This window comes from Monodelphis domestica, chromosome 7, assembly GCF_027887165.1.
Source record: "Monodelphis domestica isolate mMonDom1 chromosome 7, mMonDom1.pri, whole genome shotgun sequence".
NCBI lineage: Eukaryota > Metazoa > Chordata > Mammalia > Didelphimorphia > Didelphidae > Monodelphis > Monodelphis domestica.
The window spans coordinates 176274757-176299412 of record NC_077233.1 but is presented as its reverse complement, the minus strand read 5'-3'; the positions used below and the strand labels follow the sequence as shown (position 1 = coordinate 176299412).

The 24656-nt window shown below is 36.9% G+C and overlaps 1 protein-coding gene across 17 annotated transcripts in view; it reads right to left on the bottom strand.

Annotated features, from left to right (window-relative positions):
* RBFOX1 (RNA binding fox-1 homolog 1) overlaps positions 1-24656 on the bottom strand; it is a 2817840-nt gene that overhangs the window by 1419213 nt on the left and 1373971 nt on the right. For all 17 annotated transcript variants that reach the window (XM_056804034.1, XM_056804033.1, XM_056804032.1 and 14 more), the window contains one exon: positions 13514-13585. In XM_056804034.1, the coding sequence (XP_056660012.1) occupies positions 13514-13585 (72 nt within the window). The remainder of the gene's footprint in view (positions 1-13513; positions 13586-24656) is intronic.

The window sequence follows — 24656 nt, the reverse complement described above, 5'->3', positions numbered from 1 at the left end:
GGGGAAGGGAAGAAAAAATAAAAGATCCCACTCTTCAACCTAGGACCCAAAGCTGATAAAACTATTCAAAAAATGCCATATTCCAAAACTTGAATTTCAATTTCTACTTTCTTTATCAGAAAGTAATAGAACCAAGTCATCCAATCTATCGCATATATTTAATGGTACCATTTGCAGCAGAATCTATCACCATAAATTGCTTAAACCTTGTGCAAGCAGCACTCCCTAAGGAATTCTCCTGCCAACTAAACTATAGCATTCAATAGAGGATTTAGATAGAAATCCAGGTAAAAGTACCAAGAGCAAGGCTCTCCCCACTACAAGATTGCTCCTGGGGTCCTGGGAGTACACTGGGTGCTTTAGGAGCAATGGGATATTAGTGTAGCACCTGTGAGACAAAAAAAAGCCAGATCTGTGCCTTGAGAAGCAGAGGAATTGTTCTCCCTGATACCAGAGAAAAATCTCCCAGAACCCATAGTGCTTGGCAAGAATGTGAGCAGAAATAAGTAGAACAAAGAGAATTGAAGTTATCAAGGCTATCAAGAACTTGGCATAATATAGATGGGAAAGCCTGAATCTCATTATTTTTATATACCATATTTCTTAGAATATACTGACTGGCTCTGCAGTTTCAGATTTAAATATAGTATTGATAGTAAATCTAGTTGAAACTATATGGGTGCCCCCAAAAAAACTTCAGGTTCATCAAGGTAAACATTCAGTTTTATTTGACAAACACATTAGTTTTTTATAAATGAAGTTTTATTTTTATTTTTGCATGGTTCATTTTATTTTATTTTATTTTTCCTCAATTACATGAGAAAAACAATTTTAACCTTCATTTTTTAAAAGTTTGAGCCAAATTCTCACCCAATCTTCCTCCCTATTCCCCCTTTCCCTTCCCTGAGATGGCAAGCAATCTGCTATAGATTTTACATGTATAAGAATATAAAGCATCTTGGCATATTAGTCATTTTGTGAAAGAGAACTCAAGCACATTAAAAGTAAAGAAGTATAGTGAAATGTAGTATTGACAAATACTTATTGAGCACTTTCTCTGTGCAAAGAACTGTGAACAGAGCTGTAAATACAGAAATTAAAAAAACTCTGCTTTTTGTTCTAAAGGAACTCATACATTAATAGGGGTGAACTATGTACAAATACATGATGACAAAAGATAGGATATCAGGACAAAGGAGGGATAGAGAGAAAGTATTACATGAAGTATGAATAGAGGATTCAATTTCAGATGAAGGAATGAAATACGGAGAACCTGAGTCTTGAAGGAAGAGAAGGATTTCAATAGGTGAGATGGGCTGTGATCTAGATATAAGAGATGCCCTCTACAAATGCACAAAGGCAATAAATGTCAAGACAAGCTTAGAGTAAGCTAGAATTTCCTGACTGCAAGGACTAGGTTTTGAGGAATGTTTTGAAAGATAAAAAATTAAGAATACCCTGTAGCTAGTCAAAGGAGAGGCCATTAGCCCTGAATCACTGTCAAACCATGTACTCAGGGATTCAGATCTGTATAGAGGACCAAGATAATCAGAGAGATAGGATTATGATGCCCCCATACAGATGGGGCTTCATGAATATAACTCCCTGTATTTTAAAACAAGCCTCAAAAGCTCCCTATGACCTCTGGGATCAAATGTAAGGTGCTGCTTCCCCCAAGAGGATGTAAGGTCTTTGAATTCAGTTATTGTTTTTGCCTTTTTTGGGGGGGGTATTCTCAGCATTTAGCTGTGCCTGGACAATAGGAAGCACTGAATGAATGATTATTGACTGACTTCCATTCAATTCAACATTTATAAAAATACCTACTAAGTGCCAGTCACCAAGCATACAACGAGAATAATAAATAGCCCCTAGTCTTTAGGGAAAATGGTTTCAGATGACATTGATGAGTGAGAGAGATACCAAGATACAGAGAGTCAGAGACATGGACAGAGGCAGAGAGAGATAAAGAGAAATAGTCAGAGACAGAAACAGAGAGAGAGAGACACGGGGGGGGGGGCGGGGGAAGAGGGACTAAAAGACAGCAAAAGAGGAACAGAGACATAAGAGAAACAGACAAAGAAGAGAGACACACCAGAGACAGAAGAATAGAGACAGTGAGAAAGAGGGAGAATCAGTTATGTCCAAACCAGAATTCATGAATCAAAATATATGTATTTTGATAACTATTTAAATAGATTTAGTTTCCCCTCTAATCCAATATATTTCATTTTATTAATTTAAAAACATTATTCTAAAAAGGTTTCAGCAAAGTGGTAAAGGCATTCATGACACACACATACAATGACACACACAATAGAGGGAAATAGTGAAGGTTTTTTCTATGACATTATCACAACTACACTCCAAAATGTTATTTTGGCAATTATATGAAACCATATGGAGGGAGGGAGGGAGGTAAAGAGAGAGAGAGAGAGAGAGAGAGAGAGAGAGAGAGAGAGAGAGAGAGAGAGAGAGAGAGAGAGAGAGAATGAGAGAGAATATTCATGGAAAACAATTAGTCCAGAGTAGAAAGGAATGATGCCAGGAATCCTGGGAGATTACCACCTGTGTGAACCTGGTACAGTAACTTAGACTCTCTTTCCTCATTTGCAAAATGCCTCTGTTGCCTTATCTATGAAATGAGAGGACTATTCTGTATGGCCCCTGAAGACTCTTCCAGTTCCATATTAATGATGTATTGTTTAATCTCTTCAGTTGTGACCAACTCTTTGTGACCCTTTCCTGAGGTTTTCTTCTCAAAGATACTGGAGTGGGTTGTCATTTCCTCCTCCTGATCATTTTACAGAGGAGGAACTGAGACAACAGTTTACTTCCCCATGGTCACAGAATTAGGAAGTAATCTGTGGCCAAATTTGAACTGATGTCTTCCTTACTCCAAGTTTGGCACTTTATCCAACTGAGACAGCTAGCTGCCCTTAAATCTTTGCTACCTTGATCCTTTTAATGGGAAGAAATGTTTGTTGATGTATTACACCAAATTTAGTGTCCTTCTACCAACCTGTCACAATAATTCACAAACTTCACTGGATCTCATCAACTGCTAGTACTCTCTTGCTTACATTATCTTGTATTTAACTACTTTGTTTATTCCTTTAACAATTAGAAGAAGAGGGAATTAAAAGAAGATAGGGAAAACTTATCACATTTATAGATAAGAGAAGAATTAAGAATGAAGAGACAGAAAGCATTGTGAGATATAAAGTGGATAATTTTGAGTATGCTAAGAGAAAAAAACCTGGTTTTGTTTTACAAATAAATGTAGCCATGATGAGAAGGAAAGCAGTAAGTGGGGAGAATGATTTTAAAAGACATTTTCTCAGATAAAGGCCTCTAACATATACAGAGAACATTGCAAAATATATTAGAATATGAGCCATTCCTCAACTGATACATGGCCAAAAGATAATGAATATATTTTAGCTGAAGAAATCAAAGATATACATAAAATTATATGAAAATGCTCGAAATCATTATTAATTAGAAAAAATGCAATCAAAATAATTCTGAGATAATAACTCACACCTATCACTTTGGCTAAAATGATAAAAGGGCAAAATGACAAATGTTGGAAGCAATGTAGAATAGTTCTACTATTGGTGGAACTGTGAACTGATCCAGCTATTTTGGAGACCAATCTGGAATTATGTTCAAAGACTCACAAATCTGTGTATACCTTTTCACTCAGCAATATTGATTGGGTTTTGACTCATTGACTCATTTATTAGCTTTATTCCCTAAGATGATCAGGGAAAAAGGAAAAGCAACTACATGTTCACCTATATATTCTAAAATATTTATAACAAATCTTTTTGTGTTGGTTAAGAACTGGATTTCAAAAGGATGTCCCTCAATTTGGGAATGGCTAAAGAAGTTGTAGCATACATACTGCCCCATAAGAAATGACCAACAGGCTAATTTTTGAAAAACATGGAAAGACCTACATGAAATTATGAACAGTGAACTGAACAGAACCAAGAGAACATTATATGCCACAACAGAAATATTGTTTGATGAATGACTTGTTATATTCAACAGAGAAAGAACTGATAAATATAAATACATAAGATATAGTTTATATGTACACATTTATCTTTTTGTCAAATGATACCTTCTATAATGGGAGAGGAGGAGGAATTTAACTGGACATTTTAATGTAACAAATGACTGAATTTATATTTTTTAAAGATTATATATGTAAACATATGTCCTTGCATTCATATGCACATACACACATGTACTTGATGTCTCTTCTTGATCTTTGACTAGACCTAGAGTAATAAAGTCTGCTGCAGATACTTACTACTTATCTGTGTGATCCTGGGTAAGTCATCTAATAGCTCTCAATCTCAGTTTTTTTAGTCTGTAAAATAGGTGTTGTAAGGATACAAACAAAATATAAATTGTTTTGCAAATCTTAAAGTGTTAAATAATTGGAAAAAACTACAAATACAAATACAAAAAAGCTAGTACTACAGCAGGACTACTCTAATACTTACTAGTATTCCTATTATTACTAGAGATTATTTCATTTATGTATTTGTACCCATCTCATGCCTAGCACGTAATAGGCTTTTAACGAATGTTTTGACCGATTGATAAATGTTGTCTCTCCAATTATTAGTAGTTACTGATCCTATCAATTTTCTTCCAAATATGGAAAAAGAGAGCAAACTCTGCCTCCTGAGAAGCCTTATATTAACCATGTCTCAGTTAGCATTTCATTTACTTTTAACTAAACTAATTATTTTTTTCCATTGCCTCTCACCACCTCGATGTTGCATACACTGCTGTGACAACCCTGTCTCCTGCCAGAGTCTCTTGCATCTTCTCAGCTGCCTGTAGTAGCTTTGGCGACAGAGCTATTAAGAATGTCAGTCTTTTAATGCAACAGAAACTGGTTTAAAACAAATTGTGCCATCTGAGGTAAAGGAGGTAATGACAACAAAGGGAGAAACAGCAGCCAAAAGAGCCTGTCTCTAAGCAAGACTTCACAGGATGAGGGGAAATGGCTCATTTTGTTGTCTGGGTTAATATTCCAACAACCTAGCCTGTAGGAAATTCAGAAGATATTTATTTTCATAATTACAATAAAGCACTCAATTCCGTTAAATTAACAAGTGATTTATTAAATGCCCACTATGTACAGATCACAATGCTCAGTGATGAGAGAAAAAAGACAAAATGAAATGTCGTCTTTTCCTCCAAACAGCTTTTGTTTTACTAGGGAGAGGGGGGGCAGGGATAATGAAGATAAACATGGCAACAGAAAGAGTAGAGGAACATAGTATATATGATAGAGATTGGTAGATACTAGACTGAAGGTAAAGATACATGGGTGGTATGTGCTGCTACCCCAATCTTCAGGAGTACATCAATTAGAGCTATAAAAATTTAAACATTAGGGCTAGTTATTCACAAATAATTGCTGATACAATATGTAACTCATTTGTCCCAGATGCCATCAAGAACATAAAAGACAGACAAGGCATGGATTCTGTCCTCCAGGAGATTGCCAGTGATATTTACTGTCATTTAACAGTTTGTTTCAAAGTTATAACAAAAAAAAAAGGTTTATTCAGCCCTCTAAAATTGCACCTGCAATTTGCATGTTGTTACCAAGAGGGGACAGTAGAGATTGAATATGACTCAGCTTTACAAACAAGCATTGAGAGAAAAGACCCTACTTTTTTAATTTTACAGAAGAGGAAACTGAGGCTCAGAGCAATTAAGTGATTTTCCCCAGGTCATACAAGTAGATAATGGAAGAATCAGAATTTGGACTCTGGTCATGTATCTCAAAGGTCATGCATATCACTTGTGATCAGTACTTTGCTCTAGCCTTGGCAGAATTATAGATTGTTATTTAGAGTTGTAAACTTTAACATTATAGGTAAGGAAAGTGAAGACTGGAAGGTGAAGTAATTTGTCAAGGTCACAGAGCTAGAATAGGATAAAATCAAGACTAGCCCAAGATCTCTTGACTCGAAATCTGGTGCCGTTTGGATTTAAGACAAAATATAGAGGCAGCTAGGTGGTAGCGTGGATAGAGAGCTAGGCCTGGAGTAAGAAGGACCTAGGTTCAAATATTTTCTAGCTGTGTGATACTGGGCAAGGCACTTAACCCTGTTTCCCTACCCTTTGCCCTTCTGTCCTAGAATTGATACTAAGTCAGAAGGTTAAGAGTTAAAGGGAAAAAACAAAGAATATAGCATTCTGTTTTTGCCTACATGTAAAATTTTAGTTCTCATCAGATATCAATCATCTTTTCAAAGAATAACTTTCAAATTACTGACTTTGCCTTAAAATAATATTATAACAAGCACCCACTACTTTAATGAGAGAAAGCTGACTTCTTAAACTAATCTAGTTCTAGAATCAATCCAACATGCCAAACTACATTTGTGGGTATGCTCCTATGATTCAATGCTGTTTGGTTGGTTGGTTTTTGCAGGGTTGGTGGGGAGTAGCTACGAGGATGGAAAGAACAGACTCCTCAACACCTATAATCAGTGTATTTTATAACTGGTTTTATATTGCATACCCCAACAGATAGGAAAATAATACCCACAATCGAAAAGAGCAGGTCATCTCTAAACTCCTTTTTATTCGGTTTGGAGAGCTCCGTATGTGTGTTCTAAATTATCCTTGGCTTAAACCAGTTTTAAATAGAATTTATCTTTCCTGAACCTACACACCTGTTTGGCCACAGGGGGTGGAGTCCTTGGAGAGAGGGAGGAGGAGAAGGGTTATGAAATTCGACTTTGAGGTACTTCATTAAATATTCAGTAGACAACCGAAATTGTTGAGGGTTTTCACTACCTTGGGCGGATGAGCTTATGGGACAGCAAGAAGCCTTGTGCCTGTCCCCCACGCCACCGCCAAGTCAATGGATTTTCTCTGAAGGCAGAGACACACTCCCCACCCACGTTTCCTCCACTTCCGTCCCTCCCCAGAGGAAGGTAGCCGCTCTACAGCAGGTGGCAGGAATTACCCGGACGGAGGGGCTCTGGCATCGCCATTCTACATGAGGGTTAAAACATTTCATCCTCCAAAAGAGCAAGGTCACCCCCTTTGCTAGTTAGCTCTGACTAGCGTGCCGAGACTCTGAGATCCCCTTCACTGAGCCAGCGCTGGGCCAACTGCGTAGCTCTGATCACGTTATTGCACCATCTGTTCAGGGGTGGTGCAGGGAGCCGTGTGTCCTCCTGCCTGGACACCGAGGAGGACACCACTCACTAATCAATCTGCTCCAAATTGCCTCGTATGATTAGTGTGTAATGATTCAGGTAGGTCACGGCCACGGACATCCCTGTTATTAATACATGAGCAGCTGCAAATGCACATTGATCCTGTAAAGGATACGGGTTTATGGACTGAGTGGAAGAGGGCTCCCTCTGTGAAGCAGAAATGGCTGAGCTTGGAAGGGAACATGATTCCGGAGTTGGCAATGACCTTCAGCAAAGGGTGCGGGAAGCATCCTGGGGCTCCCTTTTTGGAAAGGATGTTGGTCCAGGATATGGGATGGAACCAGGTTTACCCTACTACAGGGAAAACACTTGGCTCTCTCCCTGTTTCCTGGACTGAAATGTATTATCTGTTTGCATTAGGAGTTCACGATTTAGATTCAGCGATGAGGAGACGAAATTAATCCACCTTCGTAAGAGCAACTTGGAATTAGTTGCTGGATCTTGTTATTGCTCACCCGTAGTTCTGAAGGTTGATGAAATCACATATGGGAAATATGTACGCATGTGAATATATGTGTGTGCCATGTATGTATATAGCATTCACACCTACACATATCTACCTACATATGTATTTCAGCATGTATGTAAATCTTGCACCTCTTAACTATGACGATATATGACTCCTTCCCCAAATTCCTAAAACAAATACAGCTATTCTCAATTCACAGACACAGAAAATAGCTCAAGGATATTAAACAATTTTTCAATATAAACATACCCAGAGATCCCTTAGGAGAAGATATAACTCATCAGCTCCCCAGATATACCAAAGTCACCCAGGACTAGCAAATCCTAAAGAAAAAAAAAACTGCTTTATAGCTCCCAGGTTACCTAAATTCTAAGGGCACTTTCCATATATTAAACAGATGGCCTGGAAATCTGCACTTGGAGAGAGTTTGTCTCTGGCTGAATAGCTGCTCAGGGATAGCAGGGCCTATGTATGTCTCTCAAGTTTCACTAAAAAAAGTAAAATAGTCTTTTGTCTCACTACTAGATTCCCTACCAGGTTTGTTTGGCCCTTATGGTTTTCTAGTAATCATTGTAGAGGTCTGTAGATCCCTGAAAGGAACATGGAACTCTGTGACATTTAGGAAGACCTACAAAGAGCTCTGAGGCCCTATGCTGAATGAAGTAACTGAGAAAAATATTGCTTCTTCATTTAACTATGTAATTACTTTTCTTAAATCATCTTCTTTTGAAGTACTGGATATTTGGTACAAAAATCTGAAGAAAAAGAACAATAAAATAAATCTGTGATTATTTCTAGTAACCATGACAGTAATCTGAAAATTTCTAGGCAAAACAAATATTTTCTCTCCCATGATGCAAAGTTTGTCCTATTTCTAACACAAAGTATGTTATCTCCAGCAAGGAGTTTATTATCTCAGTGTCATGGCCTCACTTTCCTCTCCTGACATCTTTGACCCAATTAGTTAGTTCAACTATGGATTTTTCTCAATCTTTGATTGTCCTTCCTCCTGCTAAAATAATCTTCCTAAGTCCTTAAAGATCTAAATATATCTCTCCCTTGCTCAAAAATATCCAGAGAATCCCCATCATCTATAGGAAAAAATCAACTCCTTAGCCTGGCATTTAAGAGCTTCCCCAATCAGACTCTCACCTCTCTTTCTAGTCTTGTTCCATCTTATTCACCTTTCATGATCTAGATATCATTCTAGAATCTATAGCAATTCCTTAGATACAACACTGCACTTCCCACCTTGGTTCATTTGCACAAGCCATCTCTCACATTTGAAATATATTCCATTCCACCAAAGGTTATGTCATCACTAGCTGTATTTCATGTAATCTGGACAAATGCCACAGAGACAACTCAGCTACAAAACTGGCATTCCTTCTACACCATCAATGTGTTTGAAAAATCAATCTGCTGTAGCACACAGGAGGAGAAGGAAATTATTGGAGACATGGAAACCAGAGAAGAAGATGGTGGCAGTGGACAAAGACAGAAAGGTTACAAAAGAACAATGGATAGAACTTGGGGGATTGACTGAACTCAATAGATGAAGATAAAGAAAATGTCAGGCAATTCTGAACTTTCAAACCTAGACACCAAGAAGGAGGGTGTTATGGATGATGCTGATGACAGAAATTATGTAACTGTGTATATATATACATATATACTGCAGTATTTGTGAGACATTTCACATATGCTATCTTGTTTGATTCTTACAACAATTGAAAAGTAGACACTGTTCTTATTCAGATTTTACAGGAGAGATAAATAGTCTGAGAGAGACTGAATGACTTTCCTAAGGTCACACAGCTAATGAGTATGCAAGGCCAAGGCAGGATTTAAACTCTAGTTTTTCCAACTTGAAGTCCAACACCAAAAGTGCCATTCCCAAATGGGAAAGTTAGCAGAGAAAGTTAAAGTTGGACAGTTCCAATGTAAAGCGATGTTAAGATTTATAAGTAAAGTAAGTCTGTTGGGTGATAGAGCTGGAGAACTAGATTTTGGTGAGAAGTTCATCAACCTTTAACTGAATGAGAAAGAGAGAAATTAAGTATGGCAAGAAATGGATGAAAACCTGGATGAAAACCTAGGGCTGCAACAGTGTATTTAAAGGATAGTATAAGGATACTGTCCTTTAGACAAATAAGGCTTACAATATATCGAGCACTGTTTTAGGTAGAAGGAAGAATGACCATGCCAAATTATCTAACCTCTGGTTCTTGGTTTTCTTATGTGTAAAATGTATTGTTTTCCCCTTAAATCAGTACAACCTAATAGTGAATAAAGTTAAAATAAAATAATGTGAGTACTTTATTAACTCTAGAAATCTAGGTAAATGCCACTTACTAGTATTGTTTTCTCCTATTGATTCTATTCCTAATCTGAGGATTCCTATAACAGAAGGGCAGTATACAAGTCTCCAGAATCAACAAATGATTTTACTGCTTTAAGCCTCCTGCAGATTCCTCTAAAAAATTCCAAGCAGAGCAAAAACGTTTGAAAAATGCACACATTTGAAAGCCTTAGAAATTCTTCTCTATGTAATGATCAACCATCACCTGAGGACTAGTGATGAAGAATGCTACCCACCTCCAGACACAAAGGTGATGAACTAAATATGCAGAATGAGATGTGCATTTTTGGGCATGGCCAATATAGGAATTAGTTTTGCTTGCCTATGCATAATTTTTACAAGGATTCTAGTTTTCCTCTTTCCTTTCCCCCTTAAGAGTGGTAGGAGGTGAAAAATAGAAAAATAAAAGCTTGCTAACAGGAAAAATATATATTAAGTAAAAACAAAATTCAGAGAAGAAAAGCAGAAGAGTTATATGTCCTAATATATCAAATTGATTTTGCATGGACCCATTGTCTGGGTCTACTGCCTCAATCATTTTTTTCTATTTCAAGCCAAGAACCATGTAAATGTTATATCCTGGTAAAGAAAATTGAATGATGCCTAAGGGTAGGGGGTATGGAATGGAAATGAATCAACTCTTGCTGAAGAAGACATCAAGCCTTTAACTCAGACCAAGGCACTGCCTCTTTTTTGCTTGAAAACCTCAGTGCTATCCTCTCCCAGAATGAAAACAATTTCCAAATGGAATTTTATTGCTCTTGTAAAATTTCATTTTAAATAAAGGAAAAGGACAAACTATTTCATAATCAGTGGTGTACTACATGAGTATATCATGCCATGGGTGAAGAGGGCACAGCGCCCGGCCATATGGACTACTTAGGAGCCAGCTCATCTGCCTGCCTGGTTACCAAGCGACACCCTGGACTTCAATCTTTGTTCTGGGGGAAAAAATGACCCCTTGGCCCTGGAAGTTGATTGATATTCATTGTTCCAGTTAGGTTATGATCACAAGGGAAAATAATGACACCAATTATGCACACAGAGATTTGGCGGCAGCCCGAACCCTTCCAAATGAGAGTTTTCCTTTTTCTTTCTAGAAAAAAAAATGCTACCAGAAATCTATGTGCTTGTCTGTGGGAGCAAATTAATATTTTCTTCCTTAGACTGCAGTTGTAGATACGGAAATATCATATCCATAGACAAATTAACATGAGCTCTCTTACAATGTTTCACTAATTATCTCAGGGACCAAGGACTCCCCTAGGTTAGAAACTTCAGACTCAATCCAAGATCGCAACTAGAATTTCCTTAGGTGGAGCAATAATTTGTATCATATTAGGAAAGGTGGCAGAATGTAAATAAATAAATAAACAAATGAATATAACAACATGCAATAGAAAAACCAGCCTGATAAGTCTCTTCCATCCTTCTCTTTCTTTATCACCTTGCCACAGTTTTAGAAGAGAGACCTTATTTGGTACAGAGAATGCTAAAAGTACCCACTTGTTCAATACTACCAAACTGATCCAAGCAGGTCTCATGACAAACAGCCCCCTCCTTTCCACCCACAGAGTCGAGCTGCTTTCAGGGGATGCTGGAATGTGAACTTCAAAGGCTTTAAGGATTGATGTGGCATATAGGGAATTAGACATGAATTTCCTTTTATTAAGAGGAACAAAAGCGATGTCCTTAATCTCCTGTGTGATACAAGCTTTGGATGATCAGGGTTGCACTCAGTCATACTGATGTATCTAACAGCTAATACACAATCTTTTTTTTTCTTCTTTTCTCAATTCACATATGCAAATTCTGTAGCAATAATAAGAGGCTAGCACTACCACTGAGGAGCAAAATGAATTCTCTTTGATCAGAACTGATCATGTTATAAATTCCCACAGTCTTCACTTAGATGGGTTCTGTTATAACATGGAATGATATTTAAGATGTCAAATTAGATTCTAGCTTCAAAAGTGGGCTAGCAGTTAAAAAAATAAACTAAAATTACATCTTAAAATAGCCTGAACTAGTACCTCTAAAAAAAAGTTCATCTTATGGTTAATTTGTGGTTAAATTATTCCATATTCATTTATAAAACAATAGTATAAGGTCCTGGAAAATCTGGGTGAGATGAGATGTTTCTCCTTCCCCTGTTTTCTTCTAAATGAGTTCCTAAGTGTGTCCAATCCCCAGTGTTCATGGCCAGCCACAGGTATAGTTATTACATACAAAGCAAACAAAAGTCAGCATGCTATGTTACATAGAGTACCAGACCCCAATGCAGGGTGTTCCAATCCTGCTTATGACTCTTATTTGCTTTGTAATACTGGCTAAATGATTGAATCTCAGTTTCCTCATTTGCAAAATGAAAAAAAAATCCTACCTCTGCTACTTATCTAACAGGTTAACTTTTGTAAGGCTTAAAATTAGAGGAAACAGTATAAAACATTGTATAAAGGTTAGCCACTGGTATATCTGAGTGTGCTAGGAGGTCCTATAAAGGAAAATAACACAAGGATACCAGTACCAGTAGTTAATCAGTGGAAGAATTTGAGAAGACCAAAAAAATTGCTTTCTTCTCAAAAAAAAAAAGGAGAATAAAAAAGCACCTGTGTGGGTGGCAATGAGGAAGGTAGAAAGTGCTTAGGAGCTAAATACAAAAAAATGAGATGTCGGAAATATGCTCTCTGCATCTTAAGTGATGGAACTTCTTTTTGCAATAATCTCTATGCAGGAGTCACATCTACAAGCTTAAAAAGAACAAAATGAATTGCTCCTTCATGGCTCTTTGGAAGAAAAAAAGTATGGGTTTGCAAACTAATCTGCATCTGATGGCATTTCTTTATACTTTGTGGGGTCATTTGAATGGGAAGGAAATATCCCCCAAGGGGACATAACCTAAGAGTAGGGAATGAAAATAACAGAGAAAATGTATTTTATTTTAACCTATGGCCAGTAATGGAAAGGCTAATTTGTTAAAGAAATCAGCCTTATGTGGTTTTACTTCTCATCATCTTAGCAAGTATACCTCCTACTGTCAATATCAGGGAACTGAGGCTATGATACCAGGAAAAAAAGATACTGTGGCATCCAGCTTTCCCAGGAACCTCTTTACTAAAGGAAAGGAATTTTCATTTTGGTGAATATCAGGATAGAAATGTGAATGTTTGGGTGTAACACACACACAAATACTTATACATCATAATATATTTATGTACAGCATAATATCATATCATAATATATAATATTTTATATTATATTAATGTCTCAAAAGTTTTGGTGCAGTTTTAAGCCAATAAGTTTTATGTATAACTATATATACACACATTTAAAAGTAAACATACATGTACATATGCATATGTATAAACACACGTACATATAGACATGCACATTTTTTTAAGGCACACTTACTGAATGCTGACTCCGATCGAGAAAACTGTAAGTACTGTAAGTATCACTTGCATGAGTTTTCTGTGTGGTTTCCTAGGAGGAAAAGAAAAAGACATCTTCAAAATTAGGAATTTATTAGGTTTTTTAAAAATCTAATCCAATTCTTTAAATTCAGAGTCAGTTTCTGTTTTCGGTCATCTAGAGACAAGAAAGACTTTATATATAAAACCAACAGTCATTTTGCCATAGACCCTGAGGGTCCGTTCCATCATCCTGGCCACTTGCCACTTCACATCTAGAGAGTCATGTCCAAGTTTTAACAGAAGATATATAAAAAAAAAAGAGAGAATGACAAAATGGAACGCAATCCAAAAGGAGTAACTTTGATGTAGGAAGGCTTTAGTGTCTGTCATTTGAGGCATCAAAACTTAAGGAACATGGGATATTTAACATGGAAAAGAATACAGTTGTATATAAGTATGCAGGGGAAGGAATATGATTGCTGTTTTCAAGTATTTGAACATCTTATCATGAACAAGAAAAACTGGGCTTATTCTGGGGAACTCCAATGAGCCTAACTCAGTCCAATGAGTAAGAGTTGCAGGGAGGTAGATTTTGACTAAATTAGGATTTTAAAGGAGAAAGGGAAGTTAAACAAGATGCTTTCTAATTTCCCTTACAATCTTCTGACAATAGGGTTCTATAACCTCTAAATTGCAGAATTTGAGATTTGGAAGGGACCTTGAAAGGTGTCCAATGAAATATCTGAAGAAAAATTCCTCACTCAGATCTGCTTGAAGACCACAAGTATTTTCTGAAACAAACCAATTCACTTTTGTATAGCATTCACTAATGGAAAAAAAAAAGTTTTTCCATGGAATCAAAATCTGCTTTTCTATAATGCCTACGCACCACTTCTAGTTCTAGCAAAAAATATTATAGCTAATCTTTTCTCCATGAAAATACCCTTCAAACATTTGAAATAAGCCACCACATTCCCCCCTTTCCTATTTGAGTTAAATATTCCTTGTTTACTCCACTATTTTTATATCATACTTTTGAATACTTTGATCATCCTTATTACCTCCCATTGGGTGCCCTCCAGTTTGTCAGTGTCCTTCTTAAGACCTGGGCCCCTGTTAGCCAATCTCTCAATATACTCTACTTTCCCATTCAGACCTGCACATAGTATCCCAGGTATGGTCTGACCAAGCAACAGCACAGCAGAACTATCAACTTTCCTCTTTCCTGACATTCTGCCTTTATGAATTTGGCCTAGGATGACTTCAGCTCTTCAGCTACCATGTCCTATGGATTAGTCATATTGAGTTTCCAATTCACTAAAAAAACAACCCAGCACATTTCACCCATGAGCTGTGGGATACTGTGTTCTCCCCATCTTGTACTTGGGTATATAATATAACCAAGACTTAAATTTATTTAATTTTGCAATAAATATCCAAAGGGATTCGTGATCTCATCCTATTTATACATTTCTCTTCATGTTGCAGATTATAACCCATTCATGCTGCCCATCCTGTCTGACTCTTGTCCATGCCCCCCCCCACATAATATATGAGGACCCTTCCCACAAAATGAAGATTTTTCTCACTGTTTCCTGACACTATAAGGTTACAGTAGATCATTCTGGGTTGTCCAGCTGCCATCCCTTGCTCTGCCATGAGACTAGCCTGTCTTTTCTTCCTCGCCAACATTTTCTTTATGGTGTAGTTCTTCATAGTTCCTCATTGGTCATAAGTCACAGCTGCAGCATGTTCACATTCACCTGTGTTTTCCTATGGCCTTGTTTGTGATATTCATTATCCAATTTTATGGATTGTTTTGGCCAACCATAACACCACACTATGATGGATGGTATTGAAAAGGTGAGTGTTTGTTTTCAGTCACTGAAGAAGCAAGAAATATATAATAAAAGAAATATAATCAAAACTAAATTATGTATACTTGGCTTTTCATTTTTTGATCAAATTGAAGGGTAACTACACTACTGTGTCAAAGTTTTTGGCCCCAAGGACTAAAGGAGGCTGATACCTCTCAAATGAAAATTCATAGGAAACCTACTATAATTCTATTACAACAGTGGTTCCCAACCAGTAAACTAGTCTCTTGAAACAATACCGGGTAGGGATTTTTATGCCTATATTTCCTCTTTCAATGATTTGTTGGTAATAAACTTTGGAAAGGGCACTGCTTCTCACACATATGATTTAAAGGATTTGGGGGAAATGGAAAATAATCAGTCAGTAAGCATGTATTAAGAAGCAATTCTGTGCCAAGCATTGTGTTTGGTAGGAACTGGGGATATAAAAATAAAAAATAAATTCCTGTTCTTAAGAAGCTTCCATTTTGACATGCATGATATATATATATATGCATATATGTACACAGAACATTTATATAAAATAAACACAAGATAGATTGGGAAGACAGGATGTTTAGTGATTGAGAGAGGTGGAAAGGGGATTGAAGAAGACTTCATATAGAAGTTGGGGCTCTGCTGAGTCCAGAAGGAAAAAGAGAATTCTATGAAGTGGAGATAAGATGGGAAGACATTCCCAGCATGGAGATACAAAGTGATGAAGGCAGGAGATGCAGGACCAGATGTGAAATATACAATAATTAGTTTGTCTCAACTGAAATGCAAGATCAGGAGTAATGTATAAAGTATATTTTAAATGTATAATAAAAAGGTAGGTCAATTTTAATGTATGAAAGGTTTGTTTAAATTTTATTCTAGAAGCAACAGGGAGAAATCAAAGTTTACTGAGTAAGGGAGTCCCATAGTCAGGTCTCCATTGAAGAATATCACTCTAGAAGCTTTGCACTCCACAATTTCTCATTAGAGAATTAAACCAGTTAATGGATCATACTGAGGATAATCAAAGTATTGATATATTGCTTGAAGGTTTGAAAGGGGCATTTTCAACCATCTTTTTCTCAGATCCTCAAAATACTCCTATAAAGTAATACAGAGGATATTATTCTTATTTTCAGAACAGGAAATAGGAACTAAGAGAAGTTAATGGATTTGCTGTTAGTTACATAGTTTTTGTTGTTCAGTTATTTTTTCAGTCATGTCGAGCTCTTCATGACCTAAACTCAGATTTTCTTGCCAAAGATATTGAAATGGTTTGCCACTTCCTTCTGCAGATTAATTTTATAGATGAAGAAACCAAAGCAAGCAGGGTTAAGTGACTTGCCCAGAGTCACAGAATTGGTAAGTGTCTGAGGGCAGACTATAACTTGGGAAGATGAGTCCAGGCCTGGTACTTCATCCATTGTACCACTTAGTTGCTATCTAAAGGTACTAGAAATGAGATCTGAAACTATATTTCTTATGATTCCAAGCCTAGATTCTTTCTACTACACAATACTCTTCTTTATTATAGCTGGCTGGCATGAATTAATACAGATTATGGCTTCCATTTTGGTTCTATCTTGACTTTTAATCTACCTGTTCCATAATACATCCCAATGGCAGCTGCCCCTTTTCTGACCAACATCATAGTTACTACCTAGGATATCTCAAAAAGGAGAACATGGTATAGGAAATGGTCAGAGAATAATATAAAGTGCTATTACCATCTTTCTTTAAGTGCATATACTACTAGATACAAATTCACTTGGGAACTTAAAGCAAAAAAGTGTTCAATGAACAAATAATCATCTCTTTGTCTTGATTTCCACAATTGTGTCCAGAAGAGAAGGAACTAAAATCAAGGGGAAATTTACTGATGCTCATTCTATACTTTTCTCTCCTTGTTTTAATACTGACAATTTTTATGACTGTGAACAAGCCATTTTCTCTCTTCATACCTCAGTTTATGTGTAAAATGAGCGTAATATTTTTGCTTGTATTGCATACAAGTATTTTGAGGAAAGTACTATGCAAATTCCAAATTAAACACACTATTATATTAACCCTTCTTTGGCATTCCTCCAACATTCAAGACAATAGTAGACTTGAGTACCATAACAAATAAAGGAGCATTAGGATGGGCAAAAATGGAGGAATACTACTAGATAAGAGAGAAAGGGTCCCTATAGAGTGTATCCCCTTAGGATCAATTTAGTATGCTGAAAATAGAGCAAGATTAGGGGTTAGAGGATCAGATTTTAGTGGCGTATAACTCAGTAGTTATGTATCCTTCAGGAAAAACCTCTTCTAATTCCTAGTCAATACAAATTTGGAGGTAACTGGTTAGATCCATTGAGTGCAAGCTCTGACAGACTCTGCTAATATAAATATCTTCAATGAACCTTTATTGAGTACCTACTGTATGTATGATGCTGGGAATTCAAAGATAAAAATAAGGAGGTTAGATTCTATGGTAGTGGTTTGGGAAACATATACAAGCAAATAAATACAAGTTTATTGGGGGGAAAGGGTAATATTAACCATTATGGAGAAAACTGAACCTTTACCAAGATGAAAAGACTGACAAGAGGCCCCATATCAAATAATATCATTCTTATAACACCACTAAAAAGTATGTACTGTTATTAGCTCCATTTTATAATTGAGGAAACTGAGGCAGAGGATAACAGAGATAGTAAGTAGCTGAAGCTGAATTTGAACTCAAGTCTTCTTGAATCTTTGTCCAACACTCTATCCACTTTATCAACTAACTGTATCAATACTGATATTATGCTAAATACTAAATTAAAAAAAGAAAGACCTTATTTTGCTGGTTAGTTGTTCTCATGGGGAATTAGAGATCTGATTACTAAGAGTCGAGTTCATAGACTCCAAAGGCTTGTGATCTGCATATGAGAATGACGATCTAGCACTGATAAAATCATAGATTCTTGAAAATGGAACTATGGGAATACACAAACAGATGGATCTCTTCATGCATTGTATTCCATTTACCTTGATTAGTGCAATTTCTAGTAAATTAAGGTGAATTAAAAGGTGCTGGGGGTGGGGAAAGGAGATCCCTGCATTGGACAGAAGTGGAGAAATGCAAAATGACATCCTCTCAGCTGTTGTCATTTAGGTTGATGGGCAGTTGGTAGGAGCCAAGATGGTACTGAATTATTCATCACCTTAAGCTCAGGGACATTCCATTCTGAACCAAATGGATTTCTTGTGTGTATCTGTCATTTCTATATGCAACCTATTGTGAATAGCCTGGCCTTCCCTTTATAGATGTGATGATGTCAAACCTTCCTCCATTCTCTGAAAACAGAATATTGGGCACTTTCAGGCAGAAAAAGACTGCACATGTGGATACTCATCTACAATGCATTTTTTCCCATTATCCTAATTTATATGCTGCTTGTGTCTAGCTGGTTTTTAGAACTACCAGTACCGCTGGTTGTGATTATATTAAACAACACTACTTCTTTAGTTCTATTCTTTATTTTAATCAGACAATCCTGCTCCATTCAGAAGTCTATCCTCTTCTGCATAAACTCCCCAAAGAGGCAGGACTTCATTGTGATGGATGCCAATAGTGGGCAGTATAAAAGCCATAAATCCAAGGACCATTTTGGAAATTCTCAGTTGAGCCTTTAGTTTACTGAATATTGTGCATAAGTCAGTCACTTTGGGGAGAATGAAGACCATGAAAACTAAGGAGAGTCTGAATATGAATGCTCAGACTAACTACCTGTCATTTTTTCAGCAGAGCAAAATCAGCAGGATATGCAGAAAATGGATATGAACTTGGAGTTCATATTTTGGCTACCTACTGCCTGGTTTACCTTAGTCACGTCAGTTGACTTCCAGGGCTGGTTTTTTCTCATTTGAAAGATAACAGGGTTGGATCAAATGTCCTTTAAGATTCTTTATAGATCAAGATATGTGACCCTATTAGATAAGTAAGTGTAAAGATCAGTGTCCCATGGCTGAAAAAAGTGGAATGTGATTATTGTGCCATAAGAAATGATGAACAAAACAACCGCCAAAAAAGCTCTAAAAAAACTCATTTGAAATGATGCAAAAAAGTGAAGTGAGCAGAACCAGGAGAATGTTTTAGACAGTAACAGCAATAATGTACAATGATCAGCTGTGGATGACTTTACAGTTTCAGCAATGTGAAAATTCAGAACAACCACCAGAGATCCATGATGGAAAAAACTATCTACCACCATAGATGGAACTGTTGAGATCTGAATGCAAATTGAAGCATACCATACTTCACTTTGTTTTCTCCATGAATTTTCTCTAGTTTAAGTAACATGAGTTTTCTCTCACAAAATGATGAACATGGAAATATGTGTTATATGATAACATGTGTAAAATATATTACTTGCCATCTTGGGGGGGCAGAAGAGGGAAAGACATTGGATTGAAAAATATCATAAAATGATTATTTAAAATTATATCAACATAAAAATAAAATTTGAAAATAAAATAAAATGATCTGGAGAGAGAAAAAGATTATTAAATCAGTGACTATAATGGGAAAATGTATGGTGGGCTTGGATTTGGATAATATAGGTTTAAGCTCATACTTATAGGATTATAGGAACACATAATCAGAACCTTACAGCTTATCTGATCCAACCCTGCCATTTTAGAGATGAGAAAACTCAGGATGAAAGGTCATATGACTTGCTTAGGTCATAAAAGTAAAAGTATTATATTAAAAGACTGGGATTCAAACCCAAATCTTCCATTTCCAAATCTGTTGCTCTTTTCACTGTACCTAGCTTTATCAATTGTTAACTGTATGACTGGGCAAATTCCTTAAATTTTCTGAGTCTGTTTCCTCATCTATAAAATGGGTATAACAATATTCATGCTATTTTCCTCAAAGAACTGCTGAGAGGATAGCAATCTATAAATGGTAAAATTGTATAAATATGAGTTATTACTATAATTACTGATAATATTTGACAAATAATTTCTTGTGTCAATATACCAATTAAAGGGCTTTAAATTCAAGGAGCATATTATGAGAAAATATTAAGTTGCTTCCTAAAGATGTAGGGAAATAAATGATATTTTTAAAACTTTTAGTGAGACTTTCTAGTTTGGGATTAGTAGTGAGAAGTCACTGGAGGAACTCTAGTACCCTTAGCTATTTAAAGTACTGAGCTTAGAAACATTCCTTCTAAATTTACATCATAGTTGAAAGGTTCTAGTAGGGGAGAGAAACCTAAAGTGAATGAGAATAAAGGGATTAAAGACAGGTGAATGTGTTATTCCTGAATTAACTATCATGGCCTCTACCCCTATACTAGACAGATGCATAAGGCACTGTCTTAAAAATTATTTCTGACACAAGACTAGATAAATGAGGATTTAGAAAGATGACTCCTATCAATCCTTAGTGAGTTCAAGTCATCAAACCAGAAAAATAGTAAATGCTTAACTAACATAAATGCTTTGTGACTTGACTTGCTATCCTATGATGTTAGATACAATTTTGATGAGTTATTGATTTCTCTTTTAAAGCACAGAAATGGCAGAGTAGTACTAATATAAAAGAAAGAAAGCATATTCTTTAGATTATAAGCAAATGAGCTTGACTTCAAAGCCAGGTTTTGAACACATTTTATTACCATGTTAGAAGGTATGCATGAAGCAATGAAGAAGGTAGTCAATAAGAAGAGGCATATCTTTAGTAAGAATATGTGATGGCAAAAGACCCTTCTTTCCTTTTTTCAATAGCTTGGGTTGATGAGCAGGTCAAAGGAATACTATTTGCATAGTAGATACCTGAACCTCAGAAAAATATTCGTCAAAATAAGTCATGACATCTTCATGGCCCAGAAGGAAAGAAGTAGATGGAAACAAGAGGTAAGCAAACTTGGAACTGATTGAAGGACAAGACCTGGAGAGCTGTGATTAATGGACCAACGTTAACCTGGAAGAGAACTTTAATGAAGTGCCCTAGGGATGTGTCCTTTGTCTTGTTCTTTTTGTTAAACATTTTATTAAGTGTACACATAGGTGTATTTAAATATATATAACTTGATTATATATATAGATATATAGATAGATAGATAGATATAGATATAGAGATAGAGAAATAGATAAAATCAGAAAATCAGTGTCTTGAAGGAAGACATAGCTAACAAGGTTATTAAATTTAGGGATGACAAAGTTGAAAGGAATAGCTAACATTTTGGGTCCTGTTCAGTCATCCAACATGATTTTGACAGGCTAAAATGATGGAGTCTGATCCACCAGGAATAAAGACGTACCTGTGAGTTCAAAGGAATTAAGTGGATAAAGTTACAGGATGGAAAAGACAGGCTTAAACAAGAATTCAGGCAATAAAGGTCTAAGGGTTTGGGTTTGAATATGGCTCACAATGAATCGAGTTTGTCGTAGTGACAGACAAAATATAGTAAGACAAATTAATGGAGGCATAGTATCTAAAATGAGGGAGATGCTGGTCCTGCCACGCACTGAATCAGTCAAATCAAATGTGGAATATGGTATCCAGCTTGGGCACTTCTGTTTGAAGGGACTGGAGCTGGTTTGGAGGAATGCAAGTGAGAGTGAGGCAGATTTGAAATCATGACATAAGTATTGGTTGAAAGAACATATGGTGGATAATCTAGAAAATGTAAGAGTGTGGTGTGGAGGGGCAGGCATGCAGCTTGCTTCAAGCATCTGAAGGGCCACATGGTTGGGACAGTGCCATAGTTCCTTTTCATGTCATGAACTCCTTTAATAGTCTGGTGAAGCCTAAGGATGCCTTCTCAAAAGGATATTTTAAAATAGTGGAAGAAAAGGCTAAATTTCAGTTACAAGGCAGTGAACATAAAGAATTGCTTTCCTATCAAAATTCTGAAATTTATTCAGACACCCCTTTCCATGTCCCTTCTCCTTCTATTACCCATAGATCTCAGGTTAAGAAAAAATTAAACTTGTTTTATTTGTCCAGAAGACAGAGATAGATAGAACTGGTAGAAGTCACAAAGGCAAATGTATTTCCAGAGGGGGAGACCAAAAACCAAACCAAAACAAAAAACAAACAAATATTTCATCATTAGAACCATTTTAAAAAATGGAATGGGGGCAGCAACATTTCTCAGTGAGAGAGAGAGTTAGGCCTAGAGATGGGATATCTCCAGTTGAAATCTTGTCTCAGATACTTCCTAGCTGTGTGACCCTGGGCAAGTCACTTGACCCCAGTTGACAAGCCCTTTCTCTTCTTCTTCTTTGGAATCAATACTTCATTTTAATTATAAAAAAAAGGAAAGGGTTTAAAAAAAATAGAATGGCCTGTTTCTGATGGAAATGACTTGGAGGCCATCCAGTAGAGGCCAGATAATAGCTTCTCAGGAATTTTGTAGAAGGGATATATAGTGTTTACACTAGAAGAGCTCTGAATTCCCTTCCCAAATGTGATACCTGAGGATTTGATGGCAACTTCCTTCAACCAAGTAGCTAATTTATGTTCAATTCTAGGGAATGGCAGGTCATTTCCCATTCTCAGCTTTCCAACCACTCTTCAGAATATCTTACCACAATAAGAAAGTGCCAATAGAACAGTCAGAGGAGCAACCTAGCTCTGAGGCACATAAACAATGGCAGGTTTGCCTCCTGCATTCTGTGCTTCATACCAGTTCTGTGTCGGAAGAGCTGGCCTGTTTCTCCTCCTCATTGGTTAATTTCCAAAGAAGGGTTTGGGGAGATGAATCTGTAGCACGCGCAGATCACAGGAACCAGGACTCCAAGGGGGCCAAATATGTAATTTGGTGATGACGGTGGTGTTGAGTGGAATAGTTTGTGCTGAGAAGTCATTTTTTTCTACTTCCAGGTGCTCACTTGTTTCTGGGCTTCACAAAGGATATCTGGGCAATGATGCTGATGTACACTGAGCTCTCTTTGGTAGGGAGCCAGCAATGTTGTTTAAGGGGGGTTTGCTCACATTAGAGATAAAGGAAAACCTTCCAAGGGAAAGCCAGATGACTCAATATCTCCGTGGCGTAATTTATCTGCTGCAACACAACTGGAGCCTGCAGTTCTGAGCAGCTACCCCGAGTCAAGCAGAAACTCCAGCCCTGTCACATGAATTAAATTCCAGGCATAATTAAGCTGGTCTGCTCTTCTTGTAGCCAAATTGAGATTATTCCCTAAAATGGCATTTTGCCTCCCATAACCCTAAAGAACAAGGCAAGGTGTGTCATATGTAAGGGCTTGCTTATTTTACATTGCACATGGAGGACACTCCATGGATCATTCCTGACCTTGTTATCATTGAAAGAATCTAGTCTGTATTTCCCAAAATAGCATCTCTTTTCCCTGAAGAAAGAAAGAGCCGGTTTCTCCTATGTGGATGGTTCCTTTTTCCTTCTGTTCGTCTGGCTCAAACATTCAGGAATTAAGACAAACCAAAATTCAACTACTTTAGAGCAGTTTGAACCACGATCTGGGTCAAGAGGTAGTGTGACTTAGCGGATAAAGTGTCTAATCAAAAGTTGAGAAAACCTCGGTTCAAATCCTACTTCATTCACTCACAAGTTCTCTGTACTTGGAGAAATCACTTTGATTTGCTGAGACTCAGTTTCTTCATCTATATAATGGGAATAATAACAGCTCCTATTTCAGAGGGGTCCTTGTGAGGATTAAAAGAGGTCACACATATAGAACAGTATATTAATATCAGCTGTTATGATTACAAGGTGTAGGCAATTACCCATTTTATGTTGCCTGTCATTCTACTAATCCGCCCCTGGGTTGTTTGTTTTTAAATTTCAATTCAAAAAATAGGTAAAATCATTCAGGTAATTATAAACTTGTGTACCAGACCAATGTAGAAGCCAGCTTTGTTAAGTAAATACAATTGTATCCTTTCCTCAAAGGATTCTATTCACCCTGTCATGCCCTATCAGTGCAATAAATATCAATTAGTTTGGCCGCTACTTTTAATTTGGGTTCACCCCGATAATAAGAGCTCCGGTTACTGCATCAGTCACCATACCTGAGAAGGCATCCCTGTGGAGAGAGCCGGATCCCTGCAGCAAAGGGCTTTGCCAGCATTAGGTGCCTAACAATATTACCCCAATTTTGAGGCTTATTGTTGGTCTCAGTTTAATTTCCTGTCTCAGCCTTATAGGAGATTTCTAATGTTTGGGCTGTAGGATATGCTCTGATTAAAAATAATCTTCCCAATTACTGTTTGGCATGAGACTCCCGTCACATGCACTCTGCCACCGGCCTCCGAGTTTCTGT